The 21,728-nt window shown below is 37.4% G+C and overlaps 2 protein-coding genes across 2 annotated transcripts in view; one reads left to right on the top strand and one right to left on the bottom strand.

Annotated features, from left to right (window-relative positions):
* The window catches only part of AVEN (apoptosis and caspase activation inhibitor), an 88,027-nt gene extending 66,393 nt beyond the window's left edge, over positions 1-21,634 (bottom strand). Inside the window, exons 1-2 of the mRNA XM_088058062.1 lie at positions 21,392-21,634; positions 1,885-2,065 (exon numbers count right to left, since the gene is read on the bottom strand). Of these exons, the coding sequence (XP_087914188.1) occupies positions 1,885-2,065; positions 21,392-21,634 (424 nt within the window). The remainder of the gene's footprint in view (positions 1-1,884; positions 2,066-21,391) is intronic.
* CHRM5 (cholinergic receptor muscarinic 5) overlaps positions 1-21,728 on the top strand; it is a 44,309-nt gene that overhangs the window by 15,877 nt on the left and 6,704 nt on the right. The window lies entirely within an intron of this gene.

Here is a 21,728-nt window from a genome sequence, read left to right as displayed (position 1 = left end):
CTGCATGCAATATTATGGAGCCTAACCACTACATAGGAGATCAAGTTTTTAATCTGAGCTTTTGCCGAATTGTTAACTTGCTGTATTAATTACATAGTTGTGTATTAGTAGTAAATCACAAGATTTTAAGACTTTTTAAAGGTTTTGTATTAGTGAAAAACTGGAAATGTAACTCTGTTCCCTCTCCTGTACCTCCTAACTGGTTGTTGCAATTAAACTGGAATCATTTTGCATCTTCAGAATGCTGAACAGCAATATACTAACAACAGCAATTATCAAATAAAGCAGATGTGTGAACTTCTTCTCAGACCACCACAAATAAATATGACTGTATTATCAGTTTCCACACATCAGCCAAAAAAACTAAAGAACAAAGAACACTGCTCACACAAACTGCTTTTTTGTGTGACTCCAAGAAATCTGCATTACTGTTTAGAAGGTTCTTTTTTCTTCCTCCAAAAGAAAGTACTTTATTCCACTGCAGCTTCTTATCAATTTATTTCACCTTAGAGAACAGTAAAAATATATCCTAAAATAAAGCATTCTCTAAATCAAAGATTTAGAATTAACAAATAGGATGAATATATGAATATTACCTTCTAATATTATCATTTGAGACATTAAGAGAATCTAAAGAGTAAAATAAATGGGGAGGTAATAATTGGGTTGAAGTATAATTCATGAAAAATACAAATTAGCAGAGCTAAATACTATTTTGTTATAGCCTCAGTTCAAAAGCACTGTTCTTCAGAACATTTTAAAGACATTCTGAAAGCTAACTACAGAGTTATAGAAGTTGTTAAAAAGTTGAACCATGGAGACATGGCTCCTCAGGACAGGTCTCCTGATTTAAGAAGTTTTGAATTACTGTATCTACTTTGCTCCCCAGACTCTGTAACATACACGTTTCTGAGGTCCATACTATGTGTCTTGACTCCAGCATTGTTTGCCATGCAACCCAAGATTCAGAGAAGTCAATCCACAATTCATGATATTGTGATTAAAACCTGACAGCTTAGGCCCAGCTTTGCAACATTCATGTGAAACAGAACTTCAGAAATTGATTCTTGCACAAAGAAAGGAAACTCTCTTCTTTGTTTCTTTGGTGTAGCTAACTTCTAACTTACCTTACCAAGCTGTGACTAAAAAATCCAATTATTTAGATTTGAGAGATTTCAGAATTTCCAAAGTACTACAAAAACTGCCATAATACATTGTTTGCAGCTTTTTACTGAATGGTATTCCAACACAATGGCACATCAAGAGTTTCTAAAATAATTTTAGGTAACTATTTTTAGTGGAAGAACCCTATACTATTACTGTATGGTTGGAAAAACCCCAGGATCTAGTACAGACTGTCCTTCCTCATTTATTATCTCCTCTAAACAGAGGAAAACAACTGGTCATTATTTTGAAGGAGAGTAAGACTTCATATTCATGTACACATCTCTACTGTGCTGAACACAGATCACAAATCTGTGTTGAAATATACAAGAGCAAGCAGCTGCCTGTTTGTTGTGTTTAGTTATATCAGCAACATTTTTCTTTCCTGGAAAGCAACCCAATAACCAAGATCAACAAGAATAAGCTCAGTGTTACTGGATGCTGCACACACTCAGACCCATCTTTTCACAGCAAGGCTATAAATGCACTAGCCAGCAGCCCTCTCTTACTCCCCATCTGTCACAGCTCAGTGCAGCCTGTGTGCTATGAGGCTGCACCCATGGAGACTTTCAACACTCTTCAGTACATAAATGGCAGACTTATGGAGGCAAATAAGAATGGTATTTTAGGGTGAAGTTTCATCATCAAGGACAACAACTAGAAAAGTAGTCATGTGTCAAAATGCAAAACTGAAAACCCTTCATATTGGAAAATGCTTACCTGCTGAGCTAAGCAAAACACTGAAGTCTGTTCCTCTCTGTGACTCCCCAGCTTCACTCTGTCCCTCTTTTTCTGTATCCTCATAGCGGCTCCAGTTAGAAAATACCTTTCTTCTTGAATAGCATTTCACGTCTTGCTTCTCTTCTTCATGTCGTGATTCGGTATCATCATCCTCCTCTACCTGTGACATTTAAATGAAGAGTTAAGCCATTGCAACTTAATAGCATTTTGTTCTGTATTTAAAGAATCATTCATACAAACAATTCTAACCACAGAAATAAAACCCAGAAAGACAAATCCATCTGGATCCCCACATACATTTTAGGTGGTACTATCTTTGTGAACTGTATGTAATTTCTCAAGAGTCTAACTAAAAGCATCAAGTAAAACTTCAGCTCTTACAGGGGGTCAAGCAGTGACACTGATACAAGTTCCATTGCTTTCCTTCTTTTTCTGAACATTCATAATGAATAGCCTTCTTCCTAAGACTGAGAGATAGGGAGTGGAATTAAGAATTGAAACCAAGTGTTTCTGTCCAAGTGTTGCAGTGATACAGATGATAATTGAAAAAAAAACAATGTTTGTAAAGTGGAATAGAAGATACATTCTCCAGAAAAACATTTTGAAAATGGTGATTTATATAAGACTTTCCATTATAACCAACTATTGTCTTAAATCAAGTGATATAGAATAATTAATCAAATTTAATTTCCTTCATGAAAGCCATTTTATGGAAATAGACATGAAAAAATTAAGTACACTGCTAGCAGTCAATCTACTAATCTTAACGTCGTAAAAAGTCCTACAGTCAAAAGCAGAATTCATTGCAGAACCAACTTAAGATACCACCAAAATAAGCATTTGCTACAAGTACTCAACAGCTGTGGAAAACTCTCCCCTGTTTAGAATTCTCTATATATGCAGCTCTCCCAGAGCTTGGGGTTTAGCTGAAATGACTGTTGCTTCACAAAAAGAGAGATTTGCTTCCTGGAGGGAGGAGCACTCAACAGGCAAGCGATTAAATCTGTCACAATTACACAAACGCACTCTCAGGTGTCAAACAGATGACAAAAAGGAAAATATTCTGTGCATTCTCACTGGTTCTGTGCAATTTTTAGGTAAATTCTCTTTTCTTTGTATTCATCAGATAAATACACTAAAATGGTTGATGTAGGTAAACAGTTGGTTATGTGAGCAAGTAGATGAACTGACAGCTGCATTACTGGAAACTGAGGCAGAGCTGTAATTTCCACACAACAAAGGCCAAATCCACTTATATCAAAACAAAAATCAAGTTACTTCTTCTCTATTCTTCTCCTAAGAAATAAGTGATTTGCTAAAATCCAGAAATCTACTGAAATTCAGTGCCCAAAATAAGTCAAAGCAAGAACAGTGCTACAGAGATAGATCAGTTTTGTACTTTATTTTTAAGAAAAGATCAGAGTCATCTTAAGCAACTAGGACATTATAGATGATTCCTTATTATAGAGCTGTTTGAAGAATTCACTTCTTTCAGCTGTAAACATAAAAAACCCAGGAGTATCACTTCCACAGTTCAACAAGCTCCCAGTAAACTAGTATGGATACAAATGTTTTCTCTTAAACCAGACTAATTTCTTTTTCACATTCTGTTATTAGATATGCTATATTGTGCACCTCAAGGAAATTTCACTTCTTAGAAATAGTTAACTTCAGGAAATAAACCACAAATTCACAGAAGCCTTAACAGCACCTTTGCAACCTGATTCCCCAAGTACTGTCCTGAGTCTTACTGTTAAAATAAGTAAACTTCAAATAACATCCTGCTTCTATTTCCAATAAATATTTAATAGAAAATCTTACATGATGCACCACCAAGCTACAAAATAAAACCACAAATAATCACAATTGAATAGGCAACTTTTAATCAATTTAAAGATGTGTTAAAATTTTCAAATACATAAAAAACTTATCAGTGAAACTTCAGAAAACAGTTTGTCCATCTCACATGAGACAGCTACCAAGTAACAACCAGAGAAACTCAGAAACATACACCTTAATCACCTTTCTCTTAGCTGCCTATTCAGCTACACCATATGCCACTAACATTGTCACCCCACCTTACTGAAAATGAGTCTTAATCAGTACAGAGCAAACATCTGTCCTATGTGTAATGAAATAACAACCCTCTTGCCACATAATCAAATAAAAAAAGATGCAAGCTAAAACAAATTCTAGAAGCCAACTCAGACATAACCTTTAAAAAATTATTACTCACATTAGGAGAAAAACTTAGGCCTTTAAATAGTATTAAACTATCTCGATGTTATTGCTCAGTGTTCTAACACATCATGATACCAGAGGAAGTATAGCATCTATCTGCTGTGCCTCAGTTCCAGATAGTAATGCAACACCATTTGCACATTCCATTGAAATTTTCAAAGTGGGGAAAGTATGCAAAAACCCCACCAAACACAATCAGGAAACCTTCACACTATTTTGCATATCAGAAGAACAAAAGAAATATGTGCAATATTCTGTCTAAACACTAAAGCACTCAAACAACAGTGAAAGGGCCAAGCTCCTCTGCAAAGGAACTTGCACAATTTGTGGTCTTCTGCCAAGCAATGCGTTTTTATTCTTTATGAGAGCCTGTGACTGCACTTTTCTTCTAAAGGAAAGCAAAGTGCATAGCACAAATGACCACAACCTGCAGTCTAACAGAGCAAAAAAATACATTAGTACACTAATTTTACATACAGGGTTAGGGACAGTATGGTATTGAGAAAATACAGGAAAGTGGGCTTTTTGTTTGACTTTTCTTACAGATGAGAACACATTGATGCACGTGGTTCAGGAATGAAGGTGTTTAAATGAAGTAAAGATTGTTCTGAGCAAGTCATTTCCCCTGGGGTCATCCTTCTGCATTTCCCTGGAACCCAGAGTGGTTTGGGTCAAACCCAGGCTGAAGAACACAATGGAGAAAGTGCAACAGTGACCTCTTCCATCCCACTTCAATTACTCAACCACTCTTCACTGTAAGTGCAATCAGTCCTACCATGTTAAGCACACATGTCCAAGCACTCAACAGAATTGTTGAGCTTACAGCCCTTTAACAAAACAAAACTCAAAGTGCATTAAAAGTCAGGGCTTCCATTAAGACTTTCTAACACTGTACTTATTACCTTTAAGAAACCACTGGAGCTAGAGCTTATAGCCTTCTTCCTGTTCAATTCTGGTAACACTGTAGGAAAAATTTAAAATTCTTCATCTTTGTCAGTACTTAGAATAGCCTACAGTAACAGAAACATCAGATGTTCAGCTTACCTTTCTTTGGGCCAACTGCTGTTCCCTACCGTGTAGGTATCATGTATATTAGATTTCCATTCTTATTTATTTTGTAGCATACTTCCCAGTGCTCTACCCAATATGTCACTTTATAGTATGTAAACATAATTTGAGCTTTTTTGTTAATCTCTTAGAAAGAGCACAGCTGTTTGTCTTCTTCACTTCCTTCCAAAAATATCTTTAGAAACTCTTCAAAATTATGTTGATCAAGTGCTACTTTTCCCCTTCGTTACTGAATCTCTATATTATTGTTTTGACTATTACACCTACAACTTATTCACATTTCCTTAATCTTTTCCATTCTCTATTAGGGACACTCACCTACAATACCCCAGACATCATATATATCGACTAAGAGTCACAATAAACAGTCACTCCCATATGGGGATACCTGCATGTCCATGGACACTCATAACCACTGTCTACTCCCTACATTTGCTACTCTCACAACAAGCAACAGCACACACCAATTCCTTGAATAAAATTTTGTCTTGATACCTTCTTCCTTTCATGAAAATTGCTCTACAGCTGTGGTCAAGTGCAAGGACATTCAAGCTTATCTAGATGTCTCTCATTTTCTCTTCTCATCGGGGTAAAAGGCTAGCAAGAAAAATGAAAACATCCTCTGGGTTGAATCTGATCCAGACTATCAGCTGTATCATGAGTAAGCACATATCTTTTTTCTCACTTATATTTAAAATACTAAGGTGCATGTGCAGAGATAATTTCTTTTGCTCCTTATCCTAACTTTGGCAGGATCTGTTAAGGTCAAATTTTCACAGAAGGAACTTCTAAGTCAAAGGGTGAAAAAACCCGTATATAATTAAGCAACAAAGCCATTCACAATCTCTACACATTAAATTGTTTCACAGAATAGAAGTCTGTACATGGAGGCTTACATGCATGTAAATTAGTAAGGCAGCTTGGCTGATACTGACTTCTTAGAGGTTCCTCTGGACATAAGACCTAAGACCTATTTTCACATAATTGGAGATGTTAAAGTCTGTTACTCTTTAATGTTAGAGACACTCACTCTTCGATGACTTAAATTGCTCTTGGAAAGACATACTTGCTTTTAATTTCAAGTTATTGGCAGTGTAACTGAACAGGAGCAATGGGATTCCACCAGGAATAATCTTAGCACATTACAGATACAACACAATCCCAAAAAGATTTCCATTTTTAGCAACAGTGCTCATTAAATGCACTTTATTTACATTTAAATCCAAAAAGGTACAGGAGAATCCCCTGACATCTTAATTTATGTATTACTATGATTGATAGACTAATACTTCTTGATACTTATATATAGCATAAAAATCATCAAAAGTTTTATTTTAAGCATTTAATTAATTACAACCCCTAAAAATATATGGTCCTCTTCTTGTAAGTAATTACTTGACAAAGGAATGCATCATCTGGGGTTTTTTTGGTGGAAATTTAATGGACTCTCTAAATAATAAACTGTATGGTATATTAAAGAAAAACAGACTATTCAGAACTATAGCAAATGGAAGCAGAACTTGCTGTTCAACTGGATCAAGCCCCACCTCCTAAAATATTCTCTGCACTCTTTAAGTTTTAACATGATCAAGCATCAGAACTACAATGTGTACTCCACCTTCCTCACAAATCATTATTAACATTTCCACAAGCTATAGCCACATTCTGTACAAATCTTATGCCTCACTGAATTGGAATGAGAACTTCTGTTAGGGGCTAAATCTCTTCCTCCGATTCACTGAGATGGGGAAGAAAAATAAAAGCCCCACAGGCAAACAGCTGATTTAAATGGCAGACCACCTTCTTTTTCCTAGAAAAGAATCCATAAATCTTGATGCTCTCTCAGAAATACCTCCGTGACCAGCTAGTACATCATTAGCTGCATGGTTCTTCAAATGAGAGCCATACAAGGGTAAAATGAACCAATATAATACACACTGCTCAAGTTTTGCACTGCAGCTTTCAGAGTCACAGTTTGAAAACTGTTGACTTGTAGATAAATTAAACTTAATAACCATGCACTGTCAGTTGGCAAGACTTTGTTCTTGGTAAAGCCTGCCAAGTAATTATTCATTTGAGAAGGTGCTTGTTTGAGGGTGCTGCTCATTAGATACAGGATTTTCCATACTACAAAGCCACTAGCTAAAATTTCACTCTGCTGATTTAGATTAAAACTCCAAATTGAAAGATACTTGATGGGGTATGTTGTGAGAACAGTATTATTATAAATTCAGTGCTCATTCTGCACTAACTGGAAAATTTGGTAGAGTATCTACAAGTTGCATTAACTGCAGAAGCAGCCCTTTGCCTCTCTTCCCATGCTGCGAAAAGAGTCTTTAAGAAGATTGTCCAGCTGCTGTCTATAGATAATGAGAATTTTGATTTTCTAAACTTGCCAAGCTAGTACATTTCCACCAACAGAAAATCAACCGTGTATTTTTTCTTTAATTCAATGGAAATGATTTTATGAAAGTTACTGGCAACTATATAAACTATATAAATATATAAACAAGCAATTTATATGAAATTGTCACATGGACTTGCACAAAACCTGGCAGGTCTTCTACCTTCAAATTGTAACTTCAAAAGCTGATTTTTTTTTGTCTTACAAACATCTGCCAAAAATATGAGTGCAAACATAAAATAGGACCCTCTGTCTTGACAGAAATAACAGGTTTCAAGAAAACCTTACAAAGTAAGTATATTGCCACAAAGGTTACAACATTTTCAGTAAGATTACTGATTGTTCCTATGTATAGGCTGTACTTGGCAAAACCCAGAAGGTTTATATATTGCATACATATGGATCCACATATGTGAAGCTTGCATGTCTTATGCCAAAACCAAGTTACACTTAGTATTCTGGATCGGTTAAGGAAATCTTCTGGAGAAAAATAATTGTTTTTATCAAGTCTGCTGTTCCTAAAAAGAAGTTTCCTAAACTGCATTAGAGACTGACAATATCCTGAAACTGTTTCAATTCTTATGTGTTAATGTCACAGTATTATAGTGTAATCCAAACTGAAAGGGACTGAAAGAGGTCATCTTGTCCAACTGCCTACTCAAAAGAAGGTCAAAACTGAAATCAGACCATGTAGGTTGGGGCTTTATCTACTCACAGCTTGAAAACCTCCAACAGTCTACTTAATCCTTAGTATTTCATTTTGCTGTTTTATTCCAGCACTTCTAAAATTGCAAAAGCAGTTTTATTAACAGCTTTAACAATAACTTGTAAGGAAGACACATAAGGAGTTCTGTAACATCAAGAAAGCAAAATCTATTAGGGGAAATATTCACCTTAACAATTAAGTATGAGATGTTTTAAAGGATATTGCTATTTTATTAGTCTTCATAAGTCAATGGGTAAGATAGCCCCTCTCATAAACGTATCTGTTATAAACTTCTACATATTGAAAAGCTTTGTACTTCTGCAACTGTATCACTGATGAAGTAAAAGCACAACAAATTATGTCAAAAGCTCAGTCAAAGCATCCATCTGCAGAACAGAGAAAAATTTGATTCTAATTCACAGAGTTTATTTTATAAACTTGGAACGAAGTCTGCTCAAAAGAGCAAGGTTTAGAGAAGACCTCAGTTATATTGACAAGTCTAATGTTTATTTAACAAGCCCTACATGCACACAGCTTTAGAACAAAACCAAGAAAAATCCAGCAACTGTACCAAGATTATAAACAACCAGAAGAAGCTTCAGGGTTTTCTCACGCAAGAAGTACGCAACACAGTTTCTCAAGAGATCTATTTTTTGCCACAATGAAAATTGAAAAAAAATAAACAACCACCCCATAAAACCTCTCAAAAGATTTCTGCTCTGCTATATTACACATGAAAGGAAACCTCCAAAGTTTGCATTTTAATACCAACAAAACTATCACCTACCTTTAAATTCAAAAATATTTGATAAGAAATAGTAACAAGTTACATATTTAGGGCTTTTTAAAATGCATCTGTTTTGTAAAAAAGAAAGCATACAGGAGTAAGACATTCTTTTTCTATGTATTTCAAAACATGGAAATAGCTTAGTGATATTCACCCACAATGTTCTATTTTCAATTGTCACAGCATTAAAGAAGAAAAAATTTTGAAAGACACCATACAGTACAGGATTGTTTGAAATGGTATCCTTAAGCTGATGGAAATTTCATCAATAGTTTTCTTTTCTTTTCTACTTTTAATCTTCTGCCAGCTTCAGTTCCTTTGTCAGTTCACAGCAGAATCAGACAAGCACAAATAATAATGGTTAGATAGGCTGGAAACATGCCATGAAATATGGGAACTGAGAAGCAGGTCCTTCCTTCCTATCTGGCAGCAGTTATCTGCTAGATTGGCTAAGTGTACTCATAAGCAAAATCCTTGGTTTTAATTTCCTGCAATGTTAAACTCCTTTTTCTAAAGTAAATTTTGTTTTCTCTTTCCATTAAAGACTTACAGATTCTCCACTACTAGTCCTTCTCACGTAATACATGTGGACACAGAGGTATCCTTTGTCAAAGTCATATAGTTTTAAAAAAATCCTTTGCTACAAATATTTATGTTGATTAATAAATTTTTTTAACATAAACTTCAGAACATTTTCCATTAGTGACTGCTGTTAGACCCTTTTTCAGTTAAGGTTTTAAAGTAGTCATTAAGATGTGTTATTGATGTGATGTAATGATACATTAAGATGTGTCATTGTTTTAGAGGTTCTACATACAAGTACTGGTGTTCGATTCACAGTGGGAAATTCTCTCCTGATTTTAAACTGGAACCACCACCATCTAACCATCAGAACCGTCTCTTTTTCAGATCAACCATCACACAATAATAGCATATTCCAAACACATAAATATTCACGTAATGAAAATTAAAGCTGCAAAAGAAAACACTCTACAAACTTGAAACCCTATAAAGGTCCTGAATAAGAAATTACAGATGATAGCATTTTGTTTTCCTCACCCCTTTCATTCTACCTGCAACGTTGTCAGTAGCATAGCAGCTACATTTTTCATCTTTCATTCCTAATGCATTGCCATTTCATAAATATAATTTCATATGCTACCAAAAAACCTCACATCTCTATTACCTCTCTATGAACAAACTAGCAGACCCAGCCATTATGCATTTTGTAAATGGAATTGCATTATTACATTTATGGCATGGTGTGTTGAAGCACTAAAACTTGAGTTACAAATAGCCTGATTTGACAATATTTCCAGAAAGGGGAGTAAAAAAGGGATACTTTTTAGGACCAACAGAGTCACATAGTAAAATCAATGAACAGTAAGTTAGTAATGATAGGTTAGCTGATCCATTTTCTTAGGTATCTGCAAACCAGCCAACTCAGTGATACAAGGAAGGGAGAAATGAGTGAAATAGTAATTCATCAAGGATATGAATTTAAGAGATTGCAATTTCTGCCTTCACAGTCAAGACGGGATCTCCCTGACAGAATAGTCAAGTGGTAAAAAGAGAGAAGCTACTTACACCCTCCATTATCAACTTTTCTCATACAAGTCAGTAGCACCTTTCCTAGAACAAACTCAGCTGAAAAAGAACATCATCTGGAGGTCACTCAGGCACTGTGCAAGGTGTTGTCCCATAATGCAGCAAATTATGACCAAATGTCTGATTTGTGGTGGGTTTGTCTTTGAAAGTAATAGACTTGTGTTGAATCCACATGCCCTGTAATTTAAAATACAGCTGTATGATGCACAATGCATCTCTATGGTGGGGAAGGCAACCACACACTCCATTTTCAAGCTCTTTCAGTAGGACAGCTCAAAGACGGTGAAGGCATAGTATGCCAGAGCATGTTCTCCAACTCCTATACTACAGTCTGAGAATTAATGAGTGTGTTTGGGGACTCTGTCTATACATCACAATGATAAAAGGTGTAGAGACATCACACTGTCTTGACTCAGGTAAGTCAGAAGCAGAGTTATTTATCATCAATGTATGGCATGCATTTGGCCTCAAGGCAGTGCATTTTGGACAGAAACAACATTTTCTCCAGCAAAAATAGTTCTGCTTGTCCTGCAATGAACTGAGAATAGATGGGGACTGTGGTAAAAGAGAGGGGAGTGCCAAAACAAAACACCACAGAGAGATGTGTAAATAAATACAATCCATGTTTCTTCAGCTATTGCACAACAGCATTTTATCCAGAAATTGGAAATAAATTCAACTGCCTTTTTTGCACAAATGCATTCCAAGTTGCATCTCCCACTTCCCATGAGAATACAGTGCCTTTACACACTCTGGAGTGGGAGACCTAGCCTCTTTTTCTCAGCCAGATCTACTCTACTTTGTACAGCACCTGGCTGTACTCCCAGTATGAGAACTCGAGAAGCTGCTGGCCTACATGTCCTGCAGGTGCACAGTCACCACACACACACACACACACACACACACAAAGAATGTAACACTATAAGTCAGTCTTTCATTCCTACTCTCTTAATGACAATATCATGTTTGTACAAAAAGTACAAAGGGACAAAAAAAAGTAATTGAGGGAAATTCAGATTAAAAATTATTTCAAGTTCATTGACAGGTCACTTATCTAAGAAGTGAAAAAAATCTTCACTGCACTTTGTATTTGAAACTGGGAAGAAAACAGATCGCAGCTTGAACTTTTCCCACATCCTCAAATCCTTCGCTTCAGTAGTTATTGCAGACTGAAACTTTTTCATTGTGTACTCTCTGTATCCAACACAGGCTCTATATCCCCTGCCTGCCTTTTTACCACAGAGCATCAGTGATAATGGCTCTGTAACATTACCCACAAGCTGTTTCTAATGTAAACTGGCACACACGATGATTTTGCTATGTATTTTTAGAGAGCTGAAAATAATGCATTACCTTAATAAGAGAGTTTTTTTTCTGCACCATAACCAGTATTTTTTGGGGCTAACGAAGAATACAATAAGGCAAGAAAATAAACAAACACTGATAAGGTCATCAGTCTGTTTTCCTGTCTCTCTGAATATAATTATACCACTTTTCATTATACTTCCTCCTTCAGGGTTTCATATAATTTAAATAAGATTTTTTCTCCTTTCAATTATTCAACAGAAAACAATCATTTGTAACAGTCATTTAATTGCAATTCTTGGCAGCCAGTTTAAACAAGTCAGTATAGATATTCGCAAATCCTTTTTTTTTTTATGCCCTATGTTTTCCAGACTACACCTGATGAAATGCAAAGACAAAACAAAAATCTTGATATTGAATATTTTATAATATAGAATATATATATGTATTGCACTTTCTGATTTGCCAACAGTATTAATAAGATTAAATTGTATTATTAAACATTCAATCTATTCCATCATTACAGTGACACATACCAGAGTAAGCTAAAAATTATTTCTACAAAAGTATTAATGGATATGAGGTGACACATATGTTTGTCATACAAAATGTCTTGATGTTTGTCAAGATGTTCACAGTCTTTTCCTATTGACATAGTGACCTATTGATGAATTTGTAATGAGCCTTCAGTGATTTTTCAGTGTTGCCTCTCAGAAACAATTTACTTTCTTACTGTTCACCTGGGTATCAGAGATCTTCCAGTACAGATAAAAGTTTCTACTATAAACATTCTTTTTAACTTGAGGGAAAAAGGAAAAAGCTAAAGCTTTTTTATTTTTTTTTCTCCCTTTAGACTAAGGAAGGAAGAGCCTTGACTCAAAGGTTCTTTCATGAAAAGAAAAAAAATATCTCTACAAAGAGTAATCCTCTTCACTAGTTTGCTCTATTGGTGACCTTTAGAGAGATCTACCAAAGCTGAAGAGAAGCTTAATTAGCAGAAAGGGCAGCTGAGAGAACAGGTAGCATGAAGAAAAAAGCTTCTAGTCTTTATTGTACGGGATGAGAATTTTTGAAAGAGGAATGAAATACTAAGACTGGTTCATAAATGTTGGACACTGGAACTCAGTTACTCTGAGTTAGCTAAAGACAGAATTAGCTAAGAGAGATGTCCTATTCTGAAACCAATGTTTTACCTAACAGGAATGATGCTCCAGTTAAAGGCCAAAACATCAAGTACTCAAGAAAGAGACTTGAAGATTCTACATAAAACTTTTACTGCTTCAACAATCACAAAGTATGGTTCTAGAAACTGTCTTAATAACTTCAATAGCAAAAAATTTTCTGTCTCCTTGATTTTTAAAATCTGTTACGGGTAATTCAAACAGATTAGTCATGTGACTGTGACCTGGTATGAACTATCACCCTCTACCATATGTAACTTGTAGATAAAGAGTATAAACAAAGGTTCCTTTCTGAAAAGCATCACTTAAGTTGCAGAATACCAATATGAAATAACAGAAGAAAAAAAGTCTAGATCCTGAAAACCTCTTATGTTCAAACCTATTTACAGCTGAAGAAAAGAGCATGACTCATCTAGATATAACATCAGTAAAAAGCCTAACATTAAACAAGGCTCAAACAATTGTACACAAACAGAACAAAATCAAGTGTTCATGGAAAACTCCACTTTTCTGTATTGCATCTCCATGTTTATTCTGTCACTATCAGCCTCTTGAGATGCTCACAGTTGCAATGTTGTTTCATATTTGAACCATCATTATGAAACTGTTTCATAACTATACCAGAGTGGTATAATACCATGGATGTTTTCAAATATCTGTCTCTGCTTTCACTCAAAAAAACACTCTTTGTTATTTTTATATCAAACTTGAATGCAACTTACTGCAGACATTTTAGAAACCACCACTCAAACCTCTGACATCCCCTCCTCATATACCTCCAACCTTTTTTGGAAGAGGCTGGAGGGAGAAATCCTGTGAAAGATATTTTTCTAAATAGCCTTAAAGAATAAATCCACATGCAGCTTGAGATAAAGTAGTGAAGAATCATCATCCAAGGCCCTCAATGCCGCAACACCACATTTAAAACCCCAAAATGTTAAAATCTAATTCTATTTTGTCACTGGTCTAGAGTATAATTCTGAAAAATGAGAGCTACCACATAATGATGCTCCTAGACCCTGAAGTTAACACTGTTGTGAAGAAGCTTTAAAAGTCATTTAGAACTTTCTGGGAGTGCAAACATATTCAGATTACCAATAAGGACTGGGATGCACTACAATACCATGATTTTATCCCATCATATCCTTATATGCTACAATTTGCACTGGTGAGCCAACTTAGGTACACAGAGAGCAGTAACTACAGAAGAACTTTGCATCCAGTTTGCAGTGGTGAGATACAGATCATGGTCAGCTCTCTGGACAACTGGTGGACAGTTTCAACTGTGACTCCTTCAGGAGTGAAATCACATTGAGTTCACTAATATTACACCCAAGTATAATCCACAAAGCAAATATGCATCACAACCCTGCCAATGACAGCAATTCAAACCAAGAGCCACACCAAAAACACTGAAGGAACTACTTTTTCTGATTAGCACACTTTTTAAATTTTGTCTCTACAAAAACATTTTAATCTGAGACAATAATCCCGCAACATCCTTGCTAACAATTTGGTTGAAGTGGAAAAAAAATAAGTGCTGAGGATGGGATCATTTGCACTTCTGATGCTTCCATGGGCATGCCACCTTTGGTTACAAATTAACAGGAACATAATACACCAATGAAGCCAGAAAAGTAGTATAATGTGAATAATGCAGTCTGGAACAGGATGCTGAAGGAAAAAAAAAAAAAAGTCAACCTAAAAAAAAAAGAAAAACAAACCAACAACCAAAGCAAATCCAAAAAAATAACCAAGCCAGCAAAAACCCCTAGTTTGTCAGGCAATCACAAAAAACTCAAGGCCTCACAACATGTCAGTGAAAGAGCCCAGGAAGAACTGTAGCCCAGCATCACCACTCTGTTCCTACAAGACAAAGACCTTGGCTGCTTCAGGGTTAAGGAGAGAGACTGTACAGTCTCTAAAGTAGAATTATCCTCTGGGAAAAGAGAAACAGGAATAGAAACAGAACCTTAAGGCTAGGTTCTTACACACTCCAGCAGATTTATGGTTTTACAGCAGTGTATTAAGGTGTCTACCTGTAGAAAAGTTAAAGTCTTATTTTCAAAAATAAAACAAACAGAAAACACAACCCTCCCCCCAGGCCCCCTACATACACATAATACAGAGGAATTGCATACATGAAAGAGAACAGTGGGAAATAAATGGACACCCCCTCTATGCCTTACCATAGAACACTGAATCACACAGGCTTGAAATTCTGTGATTGTGAAAACCTGTGAGAAATATTCTTCCGTACTTTAAGTCTCTAAATCACCACTGAATCAATTATCTGCATTTATTTAATTTTTTTTTTAATACAGTGAAATTTTCTGACTGCTACAAAAGACTGTGCAGCACTATTAGACTGGCTGAAAACTCAAAACAGGGTTCCTGAAACTACCCAGTTACTTTTGTATGGAAAAACAGCAGCAGCACTGCATGGCATAATTTTTTTAACAAATTCATTACTTCTACAAATTTATTGATATTTCAGCAGAAATACTTACTGTCTCTAACTTGATGTACCCAAACAAACTCCTGTATTGTGTTGTGGGACCAAACATCCCAGCAGCACAAGATTTTTAGCTCAGAACTACAAAGTGTACCCTTCCTACAAATAACTTTACTTCACAGCTGTGTTTCGAAGACCCAGGGGCAAGTCCTAATCACTCACGTACATGTGACTTTCACATGTTGTGCTGTACCTTCAGAAAACAGCACCTTGAGATGAGAAGAACATTCCAACCCCATGATGCTCACACATCCTGACTCCGAACCACGTAATTCCTCCCAGCAAGGGAGCCGCCAACGCCAAGGGCCGGGCTGCCTGCACCACCTACTGGTACCTTATAGCCCTGGATCATCGGCCGGACGGATGCATGCATGGATACACGCATTCTTAACCTGACAAGTTTTCTTCCCGAAATTCTAAAGTCTTCCGTTAAATATGACGGGAAGTTCTTCTCCAATATTCAAATGATTGCCATTTTATACTTCCTCTGAATAAAATCCACACCACTTTACTCAATAATTAAATATAAATAAGATTATGATTGAAAGCTGTGTTTCACACAATTAACCAAATATGCAGCCAGGAAAGTCATTTCTTTAAACCAGAAAATATTTGGGACCTGTTATCAAAAAGCTACCAAATTACTACCCCAGAAACTTGAGAGTAAAAAAGAGGAACAAAAGCGTTTAAGTAGGTGAGGACAGAAATGCAGAAGCCCTCAAGCTCTTTCCAAGGAAGTTATAAGAAAAGAGTCAGACATGAAGTTGCTCTGCAGCAATGATATTCACCTCTGTAAGGGGATGCTTTCAATACAAATCTGTCAAGCTGTATCAGCCAGAAAAATTGGTAAAATATGCTGAATTAATAAAAATAAATATCACAAAACCATTCCACACTAAACAATTAGGGACTATTATGAAACTCTGAAGTCCCCATCACTGTAAAAATACCAGCTCCTCTATTGTCTAAAAACAAAAAATAATAAATTAACTTTGGATGTATAAAAAGCATTTTTGTTTTTCCATTGCACAGACAGCCTTGAAAAAATAAGAGAAAAATAAGTCAGGCTGTGACAAGTAATTACACAGCAGGTCTATTGAGTAGGCTCAGTAACCTTCACCATACGTATTTTTTTGTCCTGATTCCCATGTACTTCCTACACAAAGTATCTAATGTTTCTGTCACAAATGTTATTCTCAAAGCCCCAATTAAACCTCTTACTTCTTAATAATATTTTTCTTCTTGTCCTGTCTAAAATGGATCTCTTTGCATCAACCTGTCTAATTTATGGAACATTGCTAACCAGGCCTGTCCAAAGCATCCTCTTTGTCAGACTGAAAAAAAAAAAAATTCAAATGAATACATAAATAAACTAAAAAGAGAAAGAACCAGGTTCTTCAGCCTCTCATCCTTGGTCATATCCTCTTTGTATCTTTCTTCATTCATTCCCTCTGAACTTTCCCTAGATAGTCCCAATCTTGCAAAAATAGAACTAGTTCTTCAACGTAATGGCATCACTAATTGATACCTTCTCATCCATTAAGCAGACAGTCCTCTTCTAAAATTGCACCCTAATCAGTCACACACTCTACAGATTTTTCCAATGTAGATGTGCTTGTATTATATATTACCTTGAATCACACCAAATGCAGTCTTATTCTTTCATTTGTTGAGACTGTGTTCTATGCTCCACCCTCATGCCAGTTTAGCACTGTCTGCAAAGTTTAACACTCTATATTTTAATCCTTCCCTGGAATTATTAATAGAAAACTGAACACGAGCAGATACAGAATGAAGCCTTGCAGAATCCCATTTAACTAACCCCAATTTGACACTGAACAATCACAGTAGAGAAACTTCTGAGAAGCTCTTCACACCTCATTAGTAATTAAGTACAGCTTACAAACTGATGTACATTAATCTAAATAAGTTTTTTCTAGTTGCTTTTGAGAACATTAACACAAAATGTCAAAAGACTGTCCCCAAGATCCAGAAATCTTTTCTTCTATCTGCACAAGTTCTGTTATAGTGTCCTAAAGGAAATCAAATATATCTGTATTTGTTACTTTTGTTACTGTGCCTCTCAACTGCTTTTTGCAGTTGCTTAGATTGTAAAGGGTTAGCTCACACTAGTTAGGAAAATTTATCTGATGCTGACAGCATTAGATGTTCTCTTAGATCACTTATACATGTGCATAGACCACAAGAATGATATAATGAAGATATAATAAATACTAAATAAATGTGATGCCATCTTAAAACTAAACAGCACAAGAGAAAGACTGCACTAAAATCCATCTGTTAAACTCCTTTTTGTAACAATAAAATGTTTACTGCAACACGGCCCAAAGCCAGGAAAGGAACACTGAAATAGACATGCCAATTCCAACTGCACTGAAGTAGTAGCATGCATCACATGCATACTTGGTCTACCACTGAATAGAAAGCTAAAAGAATACTTTGTAAATTGCAAATACAATAAAGTTAAAGGACAAAAGAAAATCTCCTTAAACCACTCCCAACCCCCCCAAAAAATGTGGCCAAGGACCATCAAAATAACACCCAGCATCATATCTACAATTTCAGAAAGTTGATTCTATTTTAATATGCTATATCTCTTAGAGCAATTTTAAAATTCTGACAGTACATAAAATATGAATTTTGAGTTAGACTAAAAGTGGGAGATAATATTGGACCAATGTCAATCGGACCTTTTACTTTAGCATTATAATGCCATATTTAACTAAAAATGAGTAATTTCAAATGTGTTTTATTTATTTAATATAGCATATATGAACTAAAGCAGACTGAAACAATGTAAAATTATTCAAGATGACAGATCTACAAAGAAATCTGCCATTTGGTAAACCAGCTGGTCTTAATTAGGCATTCATTTTTGAAGAGAGGACACAAAATCTTCAGTAATCAAGCCAGTAAATCAACATGCACACTAGTTACAAAAAGACATAACAAGTGGAAGATCCTTTTCCTTCTTCACAAGGGCTAAGAACACTTTATCTCACAGTTTCTAAATCAATTTCATGTTTGAGAGAGGCAGCATCCTGTTTCAAAAGTGGAGCTGGGAATTTACTCAGAGAGACACCTTCTCGCAAGCTGACAGAAATCATGAAGCTCTCTTCTCTAGGACTCTGAGCCACAACTGAATCTACCATGCAGAGCATGAATACAAACCTGATCTCCTCCTCCCTTAGCATGCTGCTGAAGAGGGGAGAACTGACTTAGCAATTTCTGGGTCTTCCCTGGCTTTGCAAATAACACAGCTGATCACCCATGACTAAAACAAAAGAATTACAGGACTGTAAGCAGCAGCATAAAGCAAACAATGTCCAGTCTTCGTGTGTCCCATTAAACTGCAAACTGAATGTACCACCACGACACTTTCTTCTTCCTCTTGTATGGCTCAGAAACAATATCCTCCTGCAGCTTCAAATGCAAGCTTAGGAACCATTAAATTAAAACACCTAAAATACAACATTTTAAGACAATGCTTTTACATGAATGCAATTGACTAAGAAATATTGCTGCCAAAACATTATGCAATTTAATGCCAATTTGTACTTCATTGGAAATAAAAAAAGTTATTTTTCTAAGAAGACTCCAGCATCTCAGCATACAGTAAGGCAAGGGAATGTGGTAAAACCATCACACTCCCTGCCTTATTACCTGACTCTCCAGGTTTGCAATTCACACATCACCACTTCAGAAGATTTGACCCCTGTTGCTGAAAGACAGCGGGGTCTTGGCTCACACAAAATGTTTACTCTGGGCCAAGCTCCTACCACTGAGGTAGTACACTCTTGTATTATAAGTCACTCTGCTGAACACAGAGAACACTAGGGAGCTGGGATTAAAAGGGGGCAACTCCCTGTCAGATGAGAGTTTGCCACACTGACGGAAGGAAGAGGCCCTCCCTACTCCAGAAGTGGTGAATTATGAGATTGGCTCAGAGGTAGCACTAAAATTCAGCAGCTGCAGGCTGTCACAGCTGCTGATGCTGCAGCTGGACTGCTGGAAGCCAGTCCCATCCATGCTGCTAAACATGAAATTTGTGGCAGGTGTGCTATGAGATAGTACAGTGTTTAATGTCAAAACCCTCCAGTGCAGGAAGAGCATTACACTTGAACAATCTGTAGCAGAGTTCTCAGAAAATCTTAACTATTGATTCACTTTTAAAGTCCCAAATCATAACAGCCTCAGCCAAAAATAAAGCCATTGTGCTAGGCTAAGAATAAGAGCATATCCAAGTCAATAACAAAATGATCAGTGGCAAAACATATTGTAATGTGTCCCAAAAGAAAAAAAATTAATTGCAGGGTTGAATGACTTGGGAAAAAAAATCAGTCCAGGTTAGAAATTTCCCCAGCTAATACACAGAGGTGCTGAATTTCCCCTGCATAGCTCTGCAGCTTATGAGGGAACACTGTTGTTTCACATCCAGGATCCAAACCTGTCCACAAGCAATTTATATTGCTTACATATGAAAGCACTGACCAGCATTCTAAGTAACAGTACCAATCAAGCTGCAATTTTATCTCCCAAAACATGACCACTATGTATCTAAGTACAATAACAAAATTAATATTTTGTATTTTTTAAATCCACCAGCAGCCATGGGAGTTCTAATACGGATAAAACACTGGGTTCAATTGAAGCCATGGCATCATAAAAGTCAAAGTGAATCTAATCAACATGATACTGGAATTGGGGTAGCGGCTGGTCCATCTACATTAGGACTCCCAGTGCCACCAACACCAATCAGTATCAGGTCACCATTTCAATCTCTTTGCCAATCCAGGGACAACCATGGTTTCTATGTTGCAATAATGCTAACAGAAGCAAAACAACATGAATGAAGTAGTCAAAGCATGTTTTACAGAAACTCTTTTTAAAGGCACGGTGTTGATCTCATACCATGGTGAGTTAGAGAATGCATTTTAATACCTCCAGAGGAAACTGCATACGTAGCTGCGGTACACAATGGTATGTCTGTGCTACTTTTAATCTGCTAAAACGTTTTATAATGGGTCAAAGCACAACTATCAACTTGTATTAATGACAAATTACATCCAGTGAATCACAGATATCCATTATGTACGGCACGCACTGTTACCCTGCCTTCACTGCGAGAACCACAGGCTAGACAAGACACATGCTCATTTCAACTTCTGAACACAGAATCGTTAAGGCTGGAAAGGATCTAAGATCGTTCGAGTCCAACCATTAAAACAACTGTGCCAAAAATGCTCAACAATTCTTCATCTCTATTTGCAAACTGAGGATGCATTTTTTTCAGATGCACTTTTCAAACAAGACTTTTGTTTTTTCAGAGCAAAATTATACAAGTATTTCTGCTAGAAAAGCCCTGTGTATGCTACATCGAGTGTGCAGGCTGAGCTGTCCCAGAGCAGGCAGAGGGCACAGAGAGGCTGCAGCGGCCGAGCTGTCCCGGGCGATACCGCCGATAGTCGCAGCCCACCCCACAGGCTGCAGCACAGCTGCCAGGCTGGCTCCACCTCGGGAAGGGGAGGAGCAGGATAGGGGAGAGGAGGAGCTGGGGAGGGGAGGGTCGTGCCCCCAGCCCAAAGGAGTCCTGAACGCTCAGCTCCGCCTCCCCCGGCTGCCGCGGAGGGCGGGCTCTCCTCCCGCTTACCCGCCGGTGCTGCTGGCCGCTGGGCGGCGGCGCTGCCCCGCGACCTCGAGGCTCTCGCCTGCCCCGTCCCCCGCCTCCTCGGTGCCCGTAAGCGCCGCCTCTTCCCCGGCCCCCGCCTCCTCCGCGCCCGTGGCCGTCCCCGCCGCCTCCTTCTGTCGCCGCGTCGGGTGCGCCGCCGGGCCGCCGCCGGCCGTGCCGGGCCCCCTCCCTGCGGGGCCGGCTGCAGCCCCGCTCCGCCTGCATGACCGGGCTCGCCTGCCGCGGGCCGCCGGGGCCGCGCCCGTCCCGCCCACTGCCGGAAAGGGCCGCTCGCCGCGGCCCCGGGAAATGGCGGCGG

The sequence above is a fragment of the Pseudopodoces humilis genome, chromosome 7 (genome assembly GCF_049639895.1).
Source record: "Pseudopodoces humilis isolate 2021_Gansu_Grassland_sample_001 chromosome 7, ASM4963989v1, whole genome shotgun sequence".
NCBI classification, from domain to species: domain Eukaryota; kingdom Metazoa; phylum Chordata; class Aves; order Passeriformes; family Paridae; genus Pseudopodoces; species Pseudopodoces humilis.
This window is presented reverse-complemented; position numbering and strand designations above follow the sequence as displayed.